The following is an 18,675-nucleotide window of genomic DNA, read 5'->3' as shown; positions in this document are numbered from 1 at the left end:
ATTGAGGCAGCATCAACTCTGGGTCTGAGTGGATCCTGTATTGGGACTCCGCTTTCTTGGGGATGGTGGGATTAGATAGTGGCTTCAGCCAGTTCCGAAGCAGTGTCTCCTTAAGGACATTGTGCAACGGCACCGTGGAAGACTCTCTAGGTGGTGATGGATAGTCGAGGACTTCGAGCATCTCTGCCCTCGGCTCATCCACAGTAACCACGGGAAAGGGAATGCAGATAGACATATCCCTGACAAAAGAGGCAAAGGATAGGCTCTCAGGGGGCGAAAGCTTCCTCTCCGGTGAAGGTGTAGGGTCAGAGGGAAGGCCCACAGACTCCTCTGAGGAGAAATATCTGGGGTCCTCCTCCTCCCCCCACAAGGCCTCCTCCTCGGTGTCGGACATGAGCTCTCTCAGCTCAGACCTCAACCGGGCCCGTCTCGGCTGCGAGGAACCACGTCCTCGATGGTGACGCCGAGCGGTGGACTCCCGCGCAAGCGGGGATGAAGCTTCCCCCATCGACGTCGACGGGGACTCCACCTGCGTGGCAGTCGACACCGGTGCCACAAGCGGCGTCGGCGTTGGAGGCCTCGGCATCGGGCCAGAGCACACCGGTGCCTCCATCAACGGCGCCTGGGGCGCAAGCACCCCCGGTGCCGGCAGAGCCTCGCACAACAGCCCTTCCAGGATTCCAGGAAGGATGGCTCGGAGGCACTCGTCAAGGCCCGCTGTCGGGAAAGGCAGGGGGGCCGGTGTGGGTGCCGGTGCCGGAAGCTGCTTGGGTCCAGGAGACGGTACCGAAGCACCTGCGGACTGACGCAGCGACACCTCTTCAACCGAGGGGGAATGCTCCTCCCGGCACTGCCGCTTCCTGGGCGTCGAGTCGTCCCTCGAAGTACCGGAGCTGGCAGTCCCGTGCGCCGTGGGCGACCGATGATGGTGCTTCTTTGCTTTCTTTCGGTGCCCGTCATCGGCGCTTGGCGGAAGAGACGCGGAGGAGGTGGAACCCCCCCAGCCTCGAGGAATCGGATCTGACAGAGTTTGGTCCCGATGGCCCTGGGTAGAGGGAGTGGCCGGGGCAGACTGCCTGCGCGGCCGCTCACCCCCCGCCATCACCGGGCCAATAGTACCTGTACTCCCGGGGTCGGTGCCAGAGTCAGCGCCGATTTCATCGACATCGGTACCGGTACCGAAGACCCGGCCGTCGACATCGATGCCGTTGAGGTCGATGTCGAAGGGCCAGCGCAAGTTCCAAAAAGACGGTCCCGAAGAACTTGCCTCGCCACCTGTGTCCGCTTCCTTAAGCCGAGACACAAGGTGCACGTCTTGGAATTATGCTCCGGGCCGAGGCACTGGAGGCACCAAACGTGGGTATCGGTCTGCGAGATCTGCCGGCTGCAGCGACCACACTTTTTGAATCCGCTCGGGACCTTCGAGGACATCGACGGAAAATTTGCGTCGGCGAGGTCAAAGTCGTTGATGGTGGCGGAGAAAAGCACACCCGAAAAAGAAACGACCGCGCAGCCACAAGGCCGCAACGAAGCGCCCTCGCGGCTAAGAACGACGAGGACAACTCCTTTTTTTTTTTTTTTTTAGTTTTCAAAGAAAAAAAGACGTGAACGCGTACGCGAAACAAAGAAAAAAAAAACGTGGCTAGGCCGCAATCCAGTTTCCGGGGCTGACAAAGAGAGAGACAGTAACACGTCTCTCTCCAGCGTGGAATAGAAAAAAACTGAGCGGGAACGGTAGCACATGGGCAGGAAGACGGCCGCGCATGCGCGGTGGGCGTGCCCTGCGTGCGGGACCGCCCGCAAAGTTTTCTTACGGTTGGTGGGGGCTGCCGTGGACGTCAACCCAGTTGTGAGAACAAGCAGCCTGCTTGTCCTCGGAGAAAAGTGTTTCAACAAGTTCAAAATGAGTTCATCCATTGTGGATGTACAAAATATACCTATTGTGCATATAATCGGCAAACAGATAGTCAGTCTCAATATTATAGACCATGTGCTGTACAGATGGACCCTACATGGGCCGTGTTTCCCTCTCTCCCTCCCTCCCTCTCTCTCCCTCCTCCGCGTTCCAGCCCCCCCTCCCCTCTGAGTTCCATGCCCCCATACGTCCCTCCCTCCCTCCCTGTCCTCTGAATTCCAGGCACCCCTCCCCTTCGAGTTCCAGGAGGTGCAAATTATTATAGTAGATATGTGTTGGTTTATATAGTATTTGATTCACAAGGTTGGTTTCCATCACTTTTTTCCTTCCCGTCACATTAAATTGTGTGTTGCACATACTATTTTTCATTCTCCATATTAATTTCCATGCACCATTTATCCCTTTCTTTTGACATCTATTTTTGCTTCTATTTTTGGTTTGTGGTATTTAATAAGACTACGGCTTTTAGGCACAATCCTGCACTATAAAATTTATGATGTCTTGTTTATTCTATTTTTGTATTTTTTATGAGGACTGCTGAGAAAGGCATAATTGCCGAAACAAGACCCATGTAGGGTCCATCTGTAAAGCACTTGGTCTATAATATTGAGACTGAGTTTCTGTTTGCCGATTATATGCACCATAAATGTATATTCTGTACATCCAGAATAGATGAACTTATTTGGACTTGTGAATAAACTTTTATTGTCTCTCTACCTGGAACAGACTTACTATGGTCACTTCCACTCTCCTCTTTTTTTGCTTACCTATTTTGGCTCTGTGGAAGTGCTTAGTAATACCTTCTAACCAGATAAAGTACTGCTGGTCGTGATATTCAGCAACATTATATGGATAATGCCTTACAGACTGCCTCAGTACTATCTGGAGTTATCCAGTTAGCTATCTGGATATCAGAATTAATATCGCTATTATCCGAATAGAACTGTTACTGACCATCCTATCCAGATATTCGCCACTGACTGCTGTGATAAGTAAGAGGGTGTCCTATAGGGTGTAGGCCACTAGAGGGCGCTAGAAGAAGGTGGAGGTCGCTAGGACCGGGGAGAGCCCTGGGAGGTCCACAGGTGCAGGCGGTTATGGGCTGGGTCCTGTGTAGCTAATTAACCACTTTATACCCCACCTGAGTGGTGAAAGGAAGGGAAGTGAGCTAGCGGCAGAAGAGGAGAGAGCCCCTGATAGATACTGGCTAACCTTAAGGACTTGGGGTGGACTGGGTGTCCAACGGAGATCAGCAGGCTGAAAATCCTGGAGTAAGAAGTCACTAAAGCATTAGTGTTTGACTGTGTGTCCTCAGTACTTATAGGAACTGTGTGTTCAGTGGGGAGACTGTGTGTCCAAAGAAGAAAAGACTGTGTGTCTAGAACTGTGTGTTCAAAGAGGGACTGTGTGTCCAAAGAAGAAAAGGCTGTGTGTCTGAAACTGTGTGTTCAAAGAGGGGACTGTGGGTCCAAAGAAGAAAAGATTGTGTGTCTCGAACTATGTGTTCAAAGGGGAGACTGTGTGTCTAAAGTACTGAGAGAAGCAGGCTGCAAAGCCTGGGGTTGAGAGTCCCCAAAGTATTGGTATAGTACTGAGCCCATGTATCTGTGTGGGGAGGCTCAAGGTGAAGACCTATGAAAGTATAAAGTGTTAAGCTAGAAGTGTGCCCAGGGGCTGGAATAAAGAGTGGCCTGAGAAATATGCAGTTGGTGAGACCTGCTTAATGTGCTGAGTGGAAACCAGGTCACACTGAGAAGGGGTAGCACACTAATCTGCATATGATTTGCATATGGAGAACCAGGTCACCCTGAGTGAGAAGGGGATATCACACTGCTATCTGGATACTGGTGTTGAATATTTAGATTTCTTTAGTTACAGTGGCCTGTATTTTTTTTTTAATGCTGACTGATGCAGCTCAGGATTGACCCATATGTTCTTCCACCTTGTCTTTTTATATAATGAAATAGAAGTCTGAAAAGAGGAAGAGGAGACATGAGGAAGAAAAGAAAACAGTGCAGTGAACGAAGGATAGGAACTAGGAATACACAAAGAAGTCAAATGAAGAAGGAAAGAAAGAAAGAACATGGTTAGTGTTAGATGGCTGATCACTAGTGCAATGTGCATTTCTGGGTAGCGGGTTTTTATCTTTGTGTAAATACTATGTGACATTTATTTTTTAAAGATGACATTCAATCTTCTACTCTACATTCACATCCCCTTTTCTATCTTCATCTACAGATATGTAGGGAAAGACCCACTATAATTCTTTTCTTTCACTGACCTTCTTAATAGAATATTTGAGTTCCTTGTCTGACAGGTACAGAATGGGTGCAATAAACTCACAGGTTACATCCACCTTCATTATCAGTTCCTTTACAGAACTCTTCCCTATGATAGCATGACAAAGCAATGTTTCCTTCACCACCTGCAATGAAAGCATATATAGAAACATTTGAATATTTTTGAAAGCATAACTTCAAAGATACCAAGTCACACGCATTAGACATGTGACAGATGCGTTTGGCTGCCCTCACATGCTCACTTGCCAAGCACCCTTAATCACATGCATTCAGGAATGTGCCCCCTCAGTCTAGCATCTCTCCCTCTTCTCCACCCCCCCCCCCCCCCATTCATGGTCTGGCATCTCTCCCTCCACTTCCTTCTCTTTACCCATGATGCAGTATCTCTCCCCCTCTACTCCCCTCTCCCCATTCACAATCTGAGATCCCCTCCTCTCTCTCTCAAACCCATCCCCAAGTATGCCTTAATTTTTTTCTTTTTTTAACTATTTTATATTTATTAACATTTCAAATTACATATCAAGTAACACACTTGAATACAGAAAACATGAATCAACAAGGTAAAGAGAAAAACTGTAGCAAAAGAAAAATAATGTACACTTTTACCAAGGTATTACAAAGAAAAAATATATCCCTTAGACCCCAATAAAGGTGGAAAGTGCTGGAAAAACAGAAGGAATAAAGAAAACAACAAATAAAGGGGCCCTTTTACTAAAGGGTTGCCATGCGACAACGGGCTTGCTGTTTGACAACCCGGAACTACCACTGGCCCAACACGGCCTCCCTCAGTAGTTCTGCCTTGAGCACACGCCATTTCCAGTGCAACAAAAAATATTTTGGGAATTTTTACTGCAGCGCTAACCCAGTGGTAATCGGTGCTGCCCGGTTACCGCCGGGTTACGAGGGAACCCTTACCACCACCTCAATGGGTGGCGATAAGGGCTCCCCGCTGCATGGCCACATAGTAAGAGTAATCTTACCACATGGCCATTTTTATTTTGGGGGTTTTTTACCTGCTGTGGGAAAAAAGACCCTAGCATGCGGGAAGAACAGCCCTCGCCACTATCACAGGGCCCTTTTTACCGTAGCTTGGTAAAAGGACCCCAAAGTAAATTATGTCTAACACACTAATCCCAGTCTTACATATTCAATGCTCTGACACAAGATGAATATCAGCAATCCCAGGTGGAATAGGAAATTTACCTTAACTTTTTCTTACTTTTAGAAGTTGCTGTCAGTGGCAGCAATTCACACATGATACCTTGAAGCAGCTCCAGAGCCTTCCCTCTGACATAATTTCCTGCTTCCACTGGAGTAGGACACATCAGAGAGGGAGGGTTCTGAAGCTGGCTGCAGGCAGTGTGTGTGTGTGAATTTCTACCACTGGTGGTGACCTCCAGAAGTAAAGACAAGTTTTAGGTTTTAACAATTTTATTGATGATTTAACAATGTTTACATAACCAATAATAGGACCAGGTAACAAAACATCACATTTGGTTACATTCAGCCATCCCTTTTATCATCAATGATTTTATCCTTTTGTCCCTCCCCCCCTTTCCCCAACCATAGCATTATATCCAATGTATTTGCATGCACTATGTAATATGAATATCAAGAAAGATAACATTTAAATCTGTTGTACTGCACATGCAATACTTATGCTGACTGCTCCTAAATCCCCTCTCTTCCCCTCTCCCTCCCCCCATCTGTACCAACTACCGGAAACATATAAAAACTGTTGGCAGCCCCACAACGCAATAAACATATGCCATACAAGGAGCTAATTTCTGATGGTACAGATAAGCTTACTAGCAAGTGTAAACCTGTGCCTTGGGTCATCCATGTTTGAGAAGATTTTCTCCTCTCCATCCTTCAGGCCATTTTCATCCAAGCTATGACTGTAGGCTATTTTTGAAAAATAAATAAATCCCCCAACGTGAGAAATGCTGCTAAATTCACATAGTCAGTATTCTTTATAGTACAGCCATACCATGTAATTGCCCCATGGAAACATGTCAACCCCATAGCCAACTTAAACATGCCCCTACCCACCGTTCCCGTATCCTATCCAAACATTCCTTATAAGCCGTTCCCTCCTTCATACTTTATTATCCAACCACCCTTCCTCCCCCCTAAAAAAAAAAAAAAAAAAAAGACTCTGCTACCTGCTCCTCTCCATCTCTCCTCTATCACATACCATTTAAAACTAAACTTCGTGCCGGGACCGACAATGATTGTACAAACAACCTCCAAATTCTCAAGAAACGCTCTCTTGCTTTAGGGGAAGGTCCCGCCGCCCGACGTTCATGCAGCAGTAGATCATGTAGTTGATTTCTCCAATACCAAAAATCTGGAGGATCAACATTGAGCCACCTATTCAGGATCAATTTCTTCCCTAAGAGACACGCTTTACGTATAAATTGGCGGGCCCCCCCCTTTGGAAGCCAAACAGTTCGTATGTATCTAATAAGACCCCTGATGAAGACATGGGAATCCTTGCTTTCAATAGCCCCTCTAGATATTTTAAAATCTGCCTCCAATAAGTTTGTATTCTAGGGCACTCCCAAAGACAATGAAAAAATGTCCCCTCTTTTTGTTGACATTTTGAGCAAAGGGGGTCTGGCACCCCCCCCCCCCCCCCCCATCTTGAATATATGCTCTATACAGAATTCTGTAATGGCACTCTCTGAGATTTGCATTAACCGATATTGCCGGGGCACGCGACACCAACTTTTTATAGTCTAGGTGGAACTGGGGTCTCTGCAAGTCATGCGCCCAACAGGCCTCCACTGCATTCACATCTTTTACTGGCCCCATCTCCCACAAGATCTGGTGTATTCCCGAAATAGAAAGTCTGTCCCCTGGCACAGCTTTGAAAAATTCTCTAAGCTTTCTCCCGTGCCCACTGTTCAGCTGTTCTTGGTTGAGGGTCTGAACACAATGTGCCAATTGTTGGTATGCAAATTCATGACAGAGATCTATCCCCACCCCTAAGGCACCTAAACTCAGTAACCCTCCACCTGTGCCCAAGACATGTTCCAATCGCGTAATGCCTAATGAGGCCCAGCTACGAAATACTGGGTTCTCTGAACCAGGGGAAAATAAAGGGTTTCCCTGTAATGGCATGAGGTCCGTATTCTCCGCTGACAATCCCCATAACCTATTAAGATCTTTCCAGGCCTCCCTCAGGGGTCCCAACAGCAGACTATTCTTAAATGTCGCTGGCAGCACTTGCCTCAGGCCCTGTAGCAAAAAATATAAATGATATGGATGAAAGAAGTCTCTTTCTAAGTTCCTAGGTGTATAGTCTTGTCTGTCCAGCAACCAGTCTCCTAAGTGCCTCACAAGACATGCTTGATTATAGCGTCTTATGTCTGGTACTCCCATACCCCCTACTCTCCAAGATCCCATTAGTAATCCCATGGTAAGCTTAGGTTTCTTCCCTCCCCATATGGAGACCCGCAGATATTTATAAAATCGCCGCACGTCCCCCCCATGGAGACGCAGCGGCAGCACTTGTAACGTATAAAGCCATCTGGGGAATTCCACCATACGAAACAGTTGTATCCGCCCATGGAGCGTGAGCGGCAGTTCTGCCCATTTTTGCAACCGGCCCCTCATACTATCCAACAAATGGGTGAGATTTAGATGATAAAAAGCCGAAGTCTGTATGGCTATCTGTACCCACAAATACGTGATATGTTTCTGAGCCCATTTTAATGGAAAAGACTCCCCCCACTCGCTTCTTACTTTATCTGAAGCCGTAAGACCTAGGGATTTGGTTACATTTATTTTAAAACCGACGTAGTCCCCATATTCATGAAACAATTCTAGCAGCACTTCCAGGGACCTCTTGGGATCCGTAAGATGAACTAGGTTATCATCTGCAAAGGCAGAAACCTTAAACGTAGATTTGCCCCATCCCACTCCCATCACTTCAGGGTGAGATTCTATTGCTTGTATCAAGGGGTCTAATGTAAGAATGAACAGTAACGGGGATAGAGGGCACCCCTGCCTCGTGCCTCTCCTTATCGGAAATACCTCAGATCTTTCTCCATTCACCCAGATGTATGCCTGCGGGTTCAAGTAAAGGGCCCCTACTCCATCTCTAAAAAATCCCTCTATTCCCACCTTCTGTAAGACCGCAAACATAAAACACCATGCAACTCGGTCAAATGCCTTCTCTGCGTCAAAACTAACCAGCAGAGAAGGCATTTTCTGCTCCCCCACTCTCTCCAAAGTGGCTATAATGGCCCTCAAATTACTAGCCACAGCACGCCCCCTCACAAATCCTACTTGTGGAGATGCTATCAGATCTGGGAGTATTCTCGCCAGCCTATTAGCCAAAATTTTTGCGTATAATTTAATATCACTGTTGAGTAGAGAAATCAGCCGATAGGCCCCCATCTCCTCTGAGTTTTTCCCCGGTTTCAATAGCACTATCACTTTCGCTACATTAAAAGCATCCATTGCGGGTTCTGACCTAGCCAGGGAATTAAACAACCTCAACAGAGGGGGAGTCACCTGCTCCTGCAACATTTTGTAAAAAGCCACTCCATATCCATTTGGTCCCGCTGCTCTGTGCATATCACTTTGCTGTAATGCCAGCATTAGCTCACCCTCTACAACAGGTGCATTAAGTAACTTTGTCTGGGCCGGGGGGATCATTGGAGTCTCTACATTGTCTAAGAACATCATGCTGTCCCTCACCAGGTCTTTCTGTTCCCCATATAGCTTCGCATAATACCGCTGAAACCCTGTCACTATGTCTTGCAGAGATCTAAGCATTTTGCCTACCTGGTCCTTGACCTGTAGAATCCTACTCAATCCTCTCTTCCCTCTAGCTAAACGCCCTAACAAGCTCCCTGCCTTGTTCCCATACATGAATAGCTTGTGCTTGTAATATTGCTGCGATTTTTGTACTCACTCATGTAGCAGTTCGTTTCTCTGAGAAGAAAAATATGCTAACTTCTGCTCTTTCGTAGGATTTGTTCCAAACTTTATTCGTTGATTCCTCACCTCTCTCTCCAATCGTAAAATCTCCTTATCTCTTCTTTTCTTAACCCACGCCCTATAGGCAATAATCTCGCCTCTAAGGACTGCCTTTGCTGTCTCCCAATACAAGCTGGCCTGGTCCACATGTATCTTGATGTGAGCCTCATATTCTCTCCATTTTGCTCCCAGGAATGCCTGAAACTTCATATCTCCGTAAAGCTCCCGCGGAAATTTCCAGCCTCCTCCCTTACCTTCACCCCCTATTCTTCCCAATGTCACCCAAATTAAAGAATGATCTGAAATCTCACATGGTCCAATCTCCGCCTCCACCACCTTTGAAAATAGTGTGTCAGAGAGAAAGATGTAGTCTATACGGGACATGGTTGAGTGCGCCCTTGATAGGTGAGTATAATCTCTACATGTGGGGTGCAGAATTCTCCAAACGTCTACCAAATCTAAAGTAGAGCTCAAAAAAGGCAGTCCCCTATCATAATGTGCCTGACTCTGTCCTGCCCCACTGCTTTTATCTACCAATGGGTCATATACTATATTAAAGTCACCTCCTAAGATGATATTACTCCCTTGGTACGGAGTTAACAACGTCAGAATCTCCCTGTAAAATTTTTTATCAAAAGTATTTGGCGCATATACATTGCATAATACGTAAGTGAATCCCCCCAACTCCACCTCTGCCAACACATATCTGCCTTCTGTACTCCTCTTTACCCCTTTAATGGAGAATTGCAACCCCTTACGAAATAGTATTAATACCCCTGCCTTCTTATTGCCCACCGGGGAGCCTAACATGCTTCCCACCCATCCTTGTTGGAATTTATCGTGCTCTGCGGCAGTCAGATGTGTCGCCTGTAAAAATACTATGTCTGCTGCATGGCGATTTAAAGCTTGTAATAATTTTTTCCGCTTTATGGGCGATGAACCCCCCCCCCCCCCACACACACACACACACACAATTCCAGGAGACAAACTTAAAATGTCCCATTCACCGCTCTTATCTGATTATTCAACCAACCTCTACTTCTCCAACCTTGGGAGCCCACCCCCCAGCCCGTGGGTGTCCTCCCCATTTCCCACCTTCTTTGCCAGTCCGCGCTCTCTAACAAGAAAGAGCCAGATCCAGACAAAACCAAAACAACAAACAAAACCTAACTGCTCCCCCCCTTAACCCTGCCCTCCCCCCCCAACATACCGCTCCCAGAAAACCCATCTGTGTTCTGTGTTCTCTCTTGAGAACTGGTCACGTCCCCGCCCCCTCCCTCACAGCACAACTATAAATTTGAAACTTTAGCAAACCCCATCCCCCAAAACTACAGCAAATCTGCATTGTTACTTAAAAGGCCATTACTAACTCATGCAGCTTTATCCCAACTCAGCCTAACATGTCTTTTTAACATTTAACAAAAACAAACTCCCCCCCCCCCCTTAACAACAATCATACATTCCCATACCACTCACTGTAAATTAGGGAAGGAGCCATAAGTCCTAACTGATAGTGTCCATATAAAGTTGTCTTGCCAACTCTGCCCTTCCCCCTCATCTCTGTTTTTGTTTCTGTTCTGTCTTGCTGCTGATTCCTGCCTCGATCAACGCTCCGTCTCTCTCACTCCGACTTCTGTGCCTCCATCCAGCTGTTTAGCATATTTTAGGGCTTCCGTCGGCGAGTTAAAAAATAGAACCTTGCCATCCTGCTGCACTCGCAGCCGCGCTGGATACAGCAAGGCAAATCGAGCTTTTTTCTTATACAGTTCTGAGCACGCTTCGCCATACTGCTTCCTCTGTAATGCCACTGCCGCAGAAAAGTCTTGGAAACACAAGATAGTATGCTGATCATAGCTAGCTTTCCCAATCTGCCTCCAGGCTCTCAGTATCTCCTGTTTATGGGTATAATTAAGGATTTTACATATGACTACCCTCGGGCATCCAGCTTCTTGCCTTTGCTGACCCAAGCGATGTGCTCGCTCTACTTTTAAAGTTTGTTCCAGTGCCTGCAGGTTCAGTGTTTTGGGCAGCCAGGATTCCAGGAACTCCCATAGATCAACCTCCCTCAGGGACTCAGGAAATCCTACTAACCGGAGATTATTCCTTCTCGCCCGGTTCTCCAGATCTTCTAGTTTTTGCTCAACTTGTTCAAATTTCTTCCGCTATTCCTCATGCTGGCTGGCCTGCTGTGTGCAGCGGTCTTCCACATCGGACAGTCTTTGCTGGAAACCTGTCACGTCCGTGCACAGCCCCTCCAATTTACCGTCCACCACATCTAATTTTTCGGCAATCTTCTGCAGCTTTAAGTCCACAGAGGTCTCCAGTAACTGCGAGACCTCCACTGCAATTTCCGCCACCCAAACGGAGCTCACAGTTTCTCCCGAGGGACCAGAGTCCGCCATCTTGCCGTCCCCAGCTCGCCCTTGTGCTCCATCTTTCCTCTGCGCCTTTAAGGTCATCGCAGGTACAAACAATTAATTATTTTATGTCTCTTCGATGTGCCCAGTTCATTCTGCTTGTGGGTTTTAGAATCGCCTCTCGTGCTGTCAAGGGGTAGATTTTATCTCAGGGGCCTCGGAGCTCTAACCTGCGGCGGCCTAGCATCACATGACCGTGTAAAGACAAGTTTTAAGGTAAACTGGGGAGTCTGAAAGAGAGGAGAAGCTGATGGATATCAGGTGGGAGGAGGAAAGGAGAGTGGATGGGGACAGATACTGAATTGGGGGACAAAGGGGAGAGAGAGAGAGAAAGATGCTGGACAATGGGGATGGAGGGAAGAGAGAAGGAGACATATTGGACCTTGGGTGGAGGGGAGGGAGGGAAGATAGGGAGAGATGTTGGGCCACAGGTGCAGGGAGGGAGAGAAGAAAGACAGAAAGAAACTAGACCCCCCCCCCCCCCGGGGAGCAGCGGATGGTAGGGAAGAGAGAAGGAGAGATGCTGGACTATGGGGAATCAGCTGGAGGGAAGAGAGATGGGACAGGAGATGCTGGGGTGGAGAGGAAAGGACAGGGAGATGTCAGGCTACAAGAGTTGGGGGCAAGAGAGAGGGAGAAGATGCTAGATTATGAGTGATGGCGAAAGGAGAATCATGTGGAATTGTCAAGGAAATGAGTAAGAGGATAGTGTTCTGTCCTCAGACAGCCTCGCACTAGTTTATAACGTGATCCTAAAATGTGTGTAATGCCTTTACTGTTATTCTCAGTCCCAAGGACTATCATTGCTGCAGTTTCCCCACTGGAAAAATACATGAGCAATGCACTGTGAGTAATGTAGTTCACAGGCAGTGCAACCACACTTGTTTGGCTGTATAAGAACTGCTATCACTGGTTGTGAGGCTGCTCAGACCTTCTCTCTCTCCCTCTCTCTCTGCCAAGCTTGGCTCTTTTGTCTTCCTGCTCAGTCTTACTATTCTGTCCACAGAGGTCAGCCAGGTATGACCTTTCCCTCCTATCTCTAGGACTACCCCTTGCTATCCGATAGCAGGCTCTGTCCCCATTGGTCTCTATCTGCTCCTCCCTGTGTGAAGCCCCAACACTTCTTTGTCCTTTCAGCCACGAGGGGCTTCTTCCTCCATTATAGCCAGGGCATGGAGCCAACACCATCTCGCTCCAGACAGCTCTGTCCTGCTGAAAATCCCTGTAACGTCTAAGCCCTCGCACTCCCTGTAACGAACCTGGATTTTTTACCCTGTAAATATCTTCTTCCAAATGAGATATTGCACATTGCAGTCACCCAGCTTTGGACTATTTCTACCTGTTCAACTGCTTTCCCCTCCCCCTGCAATACAACTACCTCTCTTCAGATCTCCACCTCCCACAGCCTCCAGATTAAGAAGTCTCTGTATCCTGAACATCTATCTGTGAGTAAATTATCTGTGATTTATTCAATAAAAGAGACTTTATAAAATAATAGAGACTTCAGGTGATTGCTGCGCCAGGGTTATGCTCCATGATATTGGGGCTTCTTATTACCAAGCCCCAAGAGTCATGACAGATAGTAAGTACAAAGTGGCAATGGGGAGTATATGAAAGTTAGAAAAGAATAGGAAGCTAGGGAAGGAGTGTGATAGGAGAATATGAAAGTTAGAAAAGAATAGGAAGCTAGGGAAGGAGTGTGATAGGAGAAATGGGAGAGTAAGGGTGAAAGGAGATGGGAAGTTTATAGGTAGGTGAAAAGTAAAAAGAAGGAGACAGAGGACTGGAGGATGAGAAAGATGGTTAAATTTGAGAGGATAGAGGGGCAGAAAAGAAAAAGAGAGGAATGAGCTAAAAGTGAAAGCAATGCTTCAGAGACAAATGGAGGAGAGATTAAAAAACTGGCAAATGGACAGCAGCCTCTATAAAGAGGGTTAGAAGAAGACAGGAAAGCAAGGTAAAACATTATTGAAAAATAAAATGTCCAAACAACACAGGTGTTTTATCTGGAACTTATCAACCGGAACATGTTAGCTTTGAGAAATGTACACAATGTATGCCTTTGTTTTGTTTTCAATACAAGAGAAAATGCACTTCTATATTTATTTCTCCAGTGTTGCAGTACATGCTGAGTTTGACTTTATTTATTTGTTACATTTGTATCCCACATTTTCCCACCATTTTGCTGGCTCAATTATGGGGTTCTCAGTTCAATTTTAATCTTCATATCTCTATTTATAATTTGTAATCTGTTCTGTATTTGGTGAGAGTTTACATAAGTACATAAGTAATGCCACACTGGGAAAAGACCAAGGGTCCATCGAGCCCAGCATCCTGTCCATGACAGCGGCCAATCCAGGCCAAGGGCATCTCGCAACCTTCCCAATCGTACAAACATTCTATACATGTTCAAGTGTACAGCGCTGCGTACGTCTAGTAGCGCTATAGAAATGATTAGTAGTAGTAGTATTCCTGGAATTGTGTTTCTCTCTGACTGAGGTACAATATTCTGTTTGCATGTAGTTTCTGTGTAGAAATCTATAGCAGTCCCACTTGATCTGTTTTACTAGTAGTAGATATACTGGTGTTCTAGGGAATAGTATTTGTAGTGCTGCAAATTCATAGGTACGGTTCTGTTTGAATCACAGGATTAATGCTACTGTTGTATGGCATGTTTGCTAAATGTATGTTGAGTTAGAATTTTTTCAGGGTTTGTATTATTTTACAATGTGCCTAGTTGTGGACAGATATATGTTGCTATTTATCAGATGACATGAGGATCAGAATATTTTTTGTAAAATGACCTCCATGAAGAAATCACCTAGTTTTGATCTGTACCTGTTGTTGGGGAGATATTTGATTTTTGTTTGCGTTTAACTCATAAGAACTGCTATACTATGTCAGACTAAAGGTCTGTTGAGGGTCATGTATTCAGTATGTTACTTATGCACGCATCATCCATCAGGTGTATCCCGAGTGAAAAAAGGGTGAGACCCACTGCCTAGGACCTCATCAACACCATTTAGAAAGCAAACCAACATGTAGACCTTTCCAAATTTATACCCTGGATGCACCACTAAAAAAACCTCACTCACTGGCCTTCAATCTCACTGATTGTAGTAATGAATCTCACCTCTTGGCATCTCGGTGATTTTATGCATAAAATTGTGAAACCATAAAACAAGATTTCCAAGCTACATATATTTTATCAATTCAGTTAGGGCTTCTTTTACAAAACTATGCTAGTAATTCTCACTAACATAGTAACATACATGCATATTTTCAAAGCACTTTGGGAGGCTAAGTTCCATAGGTTTCTATGGAACTTTGGGAGGCTAAGTGCTTTGAAAATATGCCTGATAGTAACATAGTAGATGACGGCAGAAAAAGACCTGCACGGTCCATCCAGTCTGCCCAACAAGATAAACTCATATGTGCTAGTTTTTTGTGTACACCTTGCCTTGATTTGTACCTGTCTTTTTCAGGGCACAGACCGTATAAGTCCGCCCAGTACTATCCCCGCCTCCCAACCACCAGCCCTGGCACAGACCGTATAAGTCTGCCCAGCACTAGCCCCGCCTCCCAACCATCTCTGCCACCCATTCAAGGCTAAGCTCCTGAGGATCCCTTCCTTCTGAACAGGATTCCTTTATGTTTATCCCACCCATGTTTGAATTCCGTTACCGTTTTCCTCTCCACCACCTCCCGCGGGAGGGCATTCCAAGCATCCACCACCCTCTCCGTGAAAAAATACTTCCTGACATTTTTCTTAAGTCTGCCCCCCTTCAATCTCATTTCATGCCCTCTCGTTCTACCGCCTTCCCATCTCCAGAAAAGGTTCGTTTGCGGATTAATACCTTTCAAATATTTGAATGTCTGTATCATATCACCCCTGTTTCTCCTTTCCTCCAGGGTATACATGTCCCGGTCAGCAAGTCTCTCCTTATACGTCTTGTAACGTAAATCCCATACCATCCTCGTAGCTTTTCTTTGCACCGCTTCAATTCTTTTTACATCCTTAGCAAGAAACGGATGTAAAAAGAATTGATGTAACTAGAAATTGAATGTGCTTCCTATTTTTTTCCGCACAGGAATTGTTAGAACAGCTTTGTAAAATAAGCCCTTAATAATTCCTTTTTGTGATTATGGTTATGTTTTATAAGATTTGATATACCATCTTGAGGACATATCAGGGTGGTAACAAGTACCTGGCAGAATCCCAAATATTGGAGACAAAAACAGAATCAGAAATATTAACACAATTTCATGTTACTGATCCCAGAGATAAGTAATGACTTTCTCTAAACCCAGATACACTAACTGCTGTTACTACATCCTCTGTTAACAAGTTGCAGAGCTAAACTATTTGCTGAGAGAACAAATATTTCCTCCTATTCATAGTAACATATACATAGTAGATGACGGCAGAAAAAGACCTGCACGGTCCATCTAGTCTGCCCAACAAGATAAACTCATATGTGCTACTTTTTGTGTATACCTTACCTTGATTTGTATCTGCCATTTTCAGGGCACAGACCGTAGAAGTCTTGCCCAGCACTAGCCCCGCCTCCCAAACACCAGCCCCGCCTCCCAATCTCAGCTAAGCTTCTGAGGATCCATTCCTTCTGAACAGGATTCCTTTATGTTTATCCCACACATGCTTGAATTCCGCTACCGTTTTCATCTCCACCACCTCCCACGGGAGGGCATTCCAAGTATCTACCACTCTCTCCGTGAAAAAATACTTCCTGACATTTTTCTTGAGTCTGTCGCCCCTTCAATCTCATATCCTGTCCTCTCGTTCTACCGCCTTCCCATCTACGGAAAAGGTTCGTTTGTGGATTAATACCTTTCAAATATTTGAACGTCTGTATCATATCACCCCTGTTTCTCCTTTCCTCCAGGGTATACATGTTCAGGTCAGCAAGTCTCTCCTCATACGTCTTGTAACGCAAATCCCATACCATTCTCGTAGCTTTTCTTTGCACCGCTTCAATTCTTTTTACATCCTTAGCAAGGTATGGCCTCAAAAACTGAACACAATACTCCAGGTGAGGCCTCACCAACGACTTATACAGGGGCATTAAAACCTCTTTTCTTCTGCTGGTCACACCTCTCTCTATACAGCCTAACAACCTTCTAGCTATGGCCACTGCCTTGTCACACTGTTTTGTCGCCTTCAGATCCTCAGATACTATCACCCCAAGATCACTCTCCCCGTCTGTACCTATCAGATTCTCCCCGCCCAACACATATGTCTTCGTTTTAAAAGTGTTACCAGGTAACTTCCCGGAGTGTCCCCTAGTCTTTATACTTTTTGAAAGCGTAAAAATCAATTCACATTTACCTGTTCCACTCCACTTAGGACTTTGTAGATCTGTCATACCCCCTCAGACATTTCTTTTCCAAGCTGAAGAGCTCTAAACTCTTAAGCCTTTCCTCATATGAAAGGAGTTCCATCTCCTTAATCATTCTGGTCGCCCTCCTTTGAACCTTTACTAATTCTGCTATATCTTTTTTTTTTTTTTTAAGAAGTGTTTATTAAAGGTCAAACACAACCAGAAGAACAAGCACTGAAACTGTATACAAAAAAAAATAAAACAAAAGGGAGGACAATAAACAATGTGAATACAAAATGCCCAACAATGAGTTAATATACACCCCAAACAATCACATCTGACCAAAGCATAAAAGGGTAAAAATACTAAAATAAAAACTTATAAACATTTTGTACAATATACGTCAAATAAGGTCTCCCTACAAAAAAATAAAATAAAACTCTCCCCAGCCCAACACCACCCCTCAGGTGTGTAAACAACCCCACCCCCTTACATCCTATAATACAGATCAGTGAACAAGAAGCAGAACAAAGAAACACAGTATCCTTATGAGACAAATACAGTCAATAAGAGCAGTACATCAAAAACGGCTGCCAAATCCTTTTCTACTTAGAAAGAGTATGGTGTCAAAGAGCAATCAGACGCTCCATGTCACAACGATACCACAGCTTAGTAATCCATTTCACCAAGGGAGGCACCGTCGACTGTTTTCAATGGCTAGCCAAGGTCAAGCGTGCTGCGCAGAGGGAATGCTTGACCAGCAATGACTGACGAGAAAGGCCCACAAATTGTCAAAAAGCCTTTGGGCCTTTCTTGTCATCAGTCAAAAAACCCTCCAAAACGCTGGATTCCATTGAATCTCATGACCAGAGCTGCAAATGATGCTGAATGGCTTTCCAATATGCCCGAGCCTTGACCCATAGAATCAGTAGTTGAACACCCACTCCAGCAGTTTGGAGAAGTCCCTGGAAATATATGATGCAACCTGGCAGGAGTGAGAACATTGGTAAACAACCGTAATCACATTCTTCTTTACAGAAACAGCTAAGGAAAGCTTTGTAACAACTTTTTCAATAGCATTCCATTCATCTTCATCATTGGAAATACCCAGCCCCTGTTCTCAGCTCACCCTATGCAAAGCATATAAACCAGTCCATTTATACTTATACTGATAAAGACATCCTCACTGATAAAGAATCCTCACTAAGATCCTCCTAACCGATTTGAGTTCAAATGACAGGGCCAGAAAGAAGATACTTCAACTGGGTATATGCATAAACATCAGAAGGAGGAAGCCCACAGTCACTGGCCAAGGAAGAAAAAGTAAATAACGTCTCATCAAACAATTGCCCCCCAAGTAGCTAAGCCCAAAAAGGCCCATCAAGCAAACACCCCACCCTCTATCCCTGGAGGAAACAAGGGATTGCCAATGATGGCGGCAGAGAGTCAAGACAAGGAAATCTCATGTTTAAAAAAAGGGAATCCCAATAATAAAAAGTAGTGCAAATAGGCCGCTGGGAAGATGCTAAAGCTTATGAGGATGCCAAATAAGACGTTTCAATGTCCTTGGCCCAAGAAAAACTTGCTCGATTTGCAACCAATACCTTATGAGGTTGAACCTGAAACCATTCAAGTGCAGCACACGCATGAGCAGCACGATAAGGTAGAATGATGTAACATACCTGATAATTTTCTTTCCATTAATCCTTATA

The 18,675-nt window shown here is 45.4% G+C and overlaps 1 protein-coding gene across 1 annotated transcript in view; it reads right to left on the bottom strand.

Moving 5' to 3' along the window:
- HYDIN (HYDIN axonemal central pair apparatus protein) overlaps nt 1-18,675 on the bottom strand; it is a 2,443,906-nt gene that overhangs the window by 1,694,006 nt on the left and 731,225 nt on the right. Inside the window, exon 27 of the mRNA XM_030205004.1 lies at nt 4,197-4,340. Within this exon, the coding sequence (XP_030060864.1) occupies nt 4,197-4,340 (144 nt within the window). The remainder of the gene's footprint in view (nt 1-4,196; nt 4,341-18,675) is intronic.

This window comes from Microcaecilia unicolor, chromosome 5, assembly GCF_901765095.1.
Source record: "Microcaecilia unicolor chromosome 5, aMicUni1.1, whole genome shotgun sequence".
NCBI classification, from domain to species: domain Eukaryota; kingdom Metazoa; phylum Chordata; class Amphibia; order Gymnophiona; family Siphonopidae; genus Microcaecilia; species Microcaecilia unicolor.
Note: the sequence above shows the minus strand (reverse complement) of the source record. Positions and strands in the feature narration are given on the sequence as shown.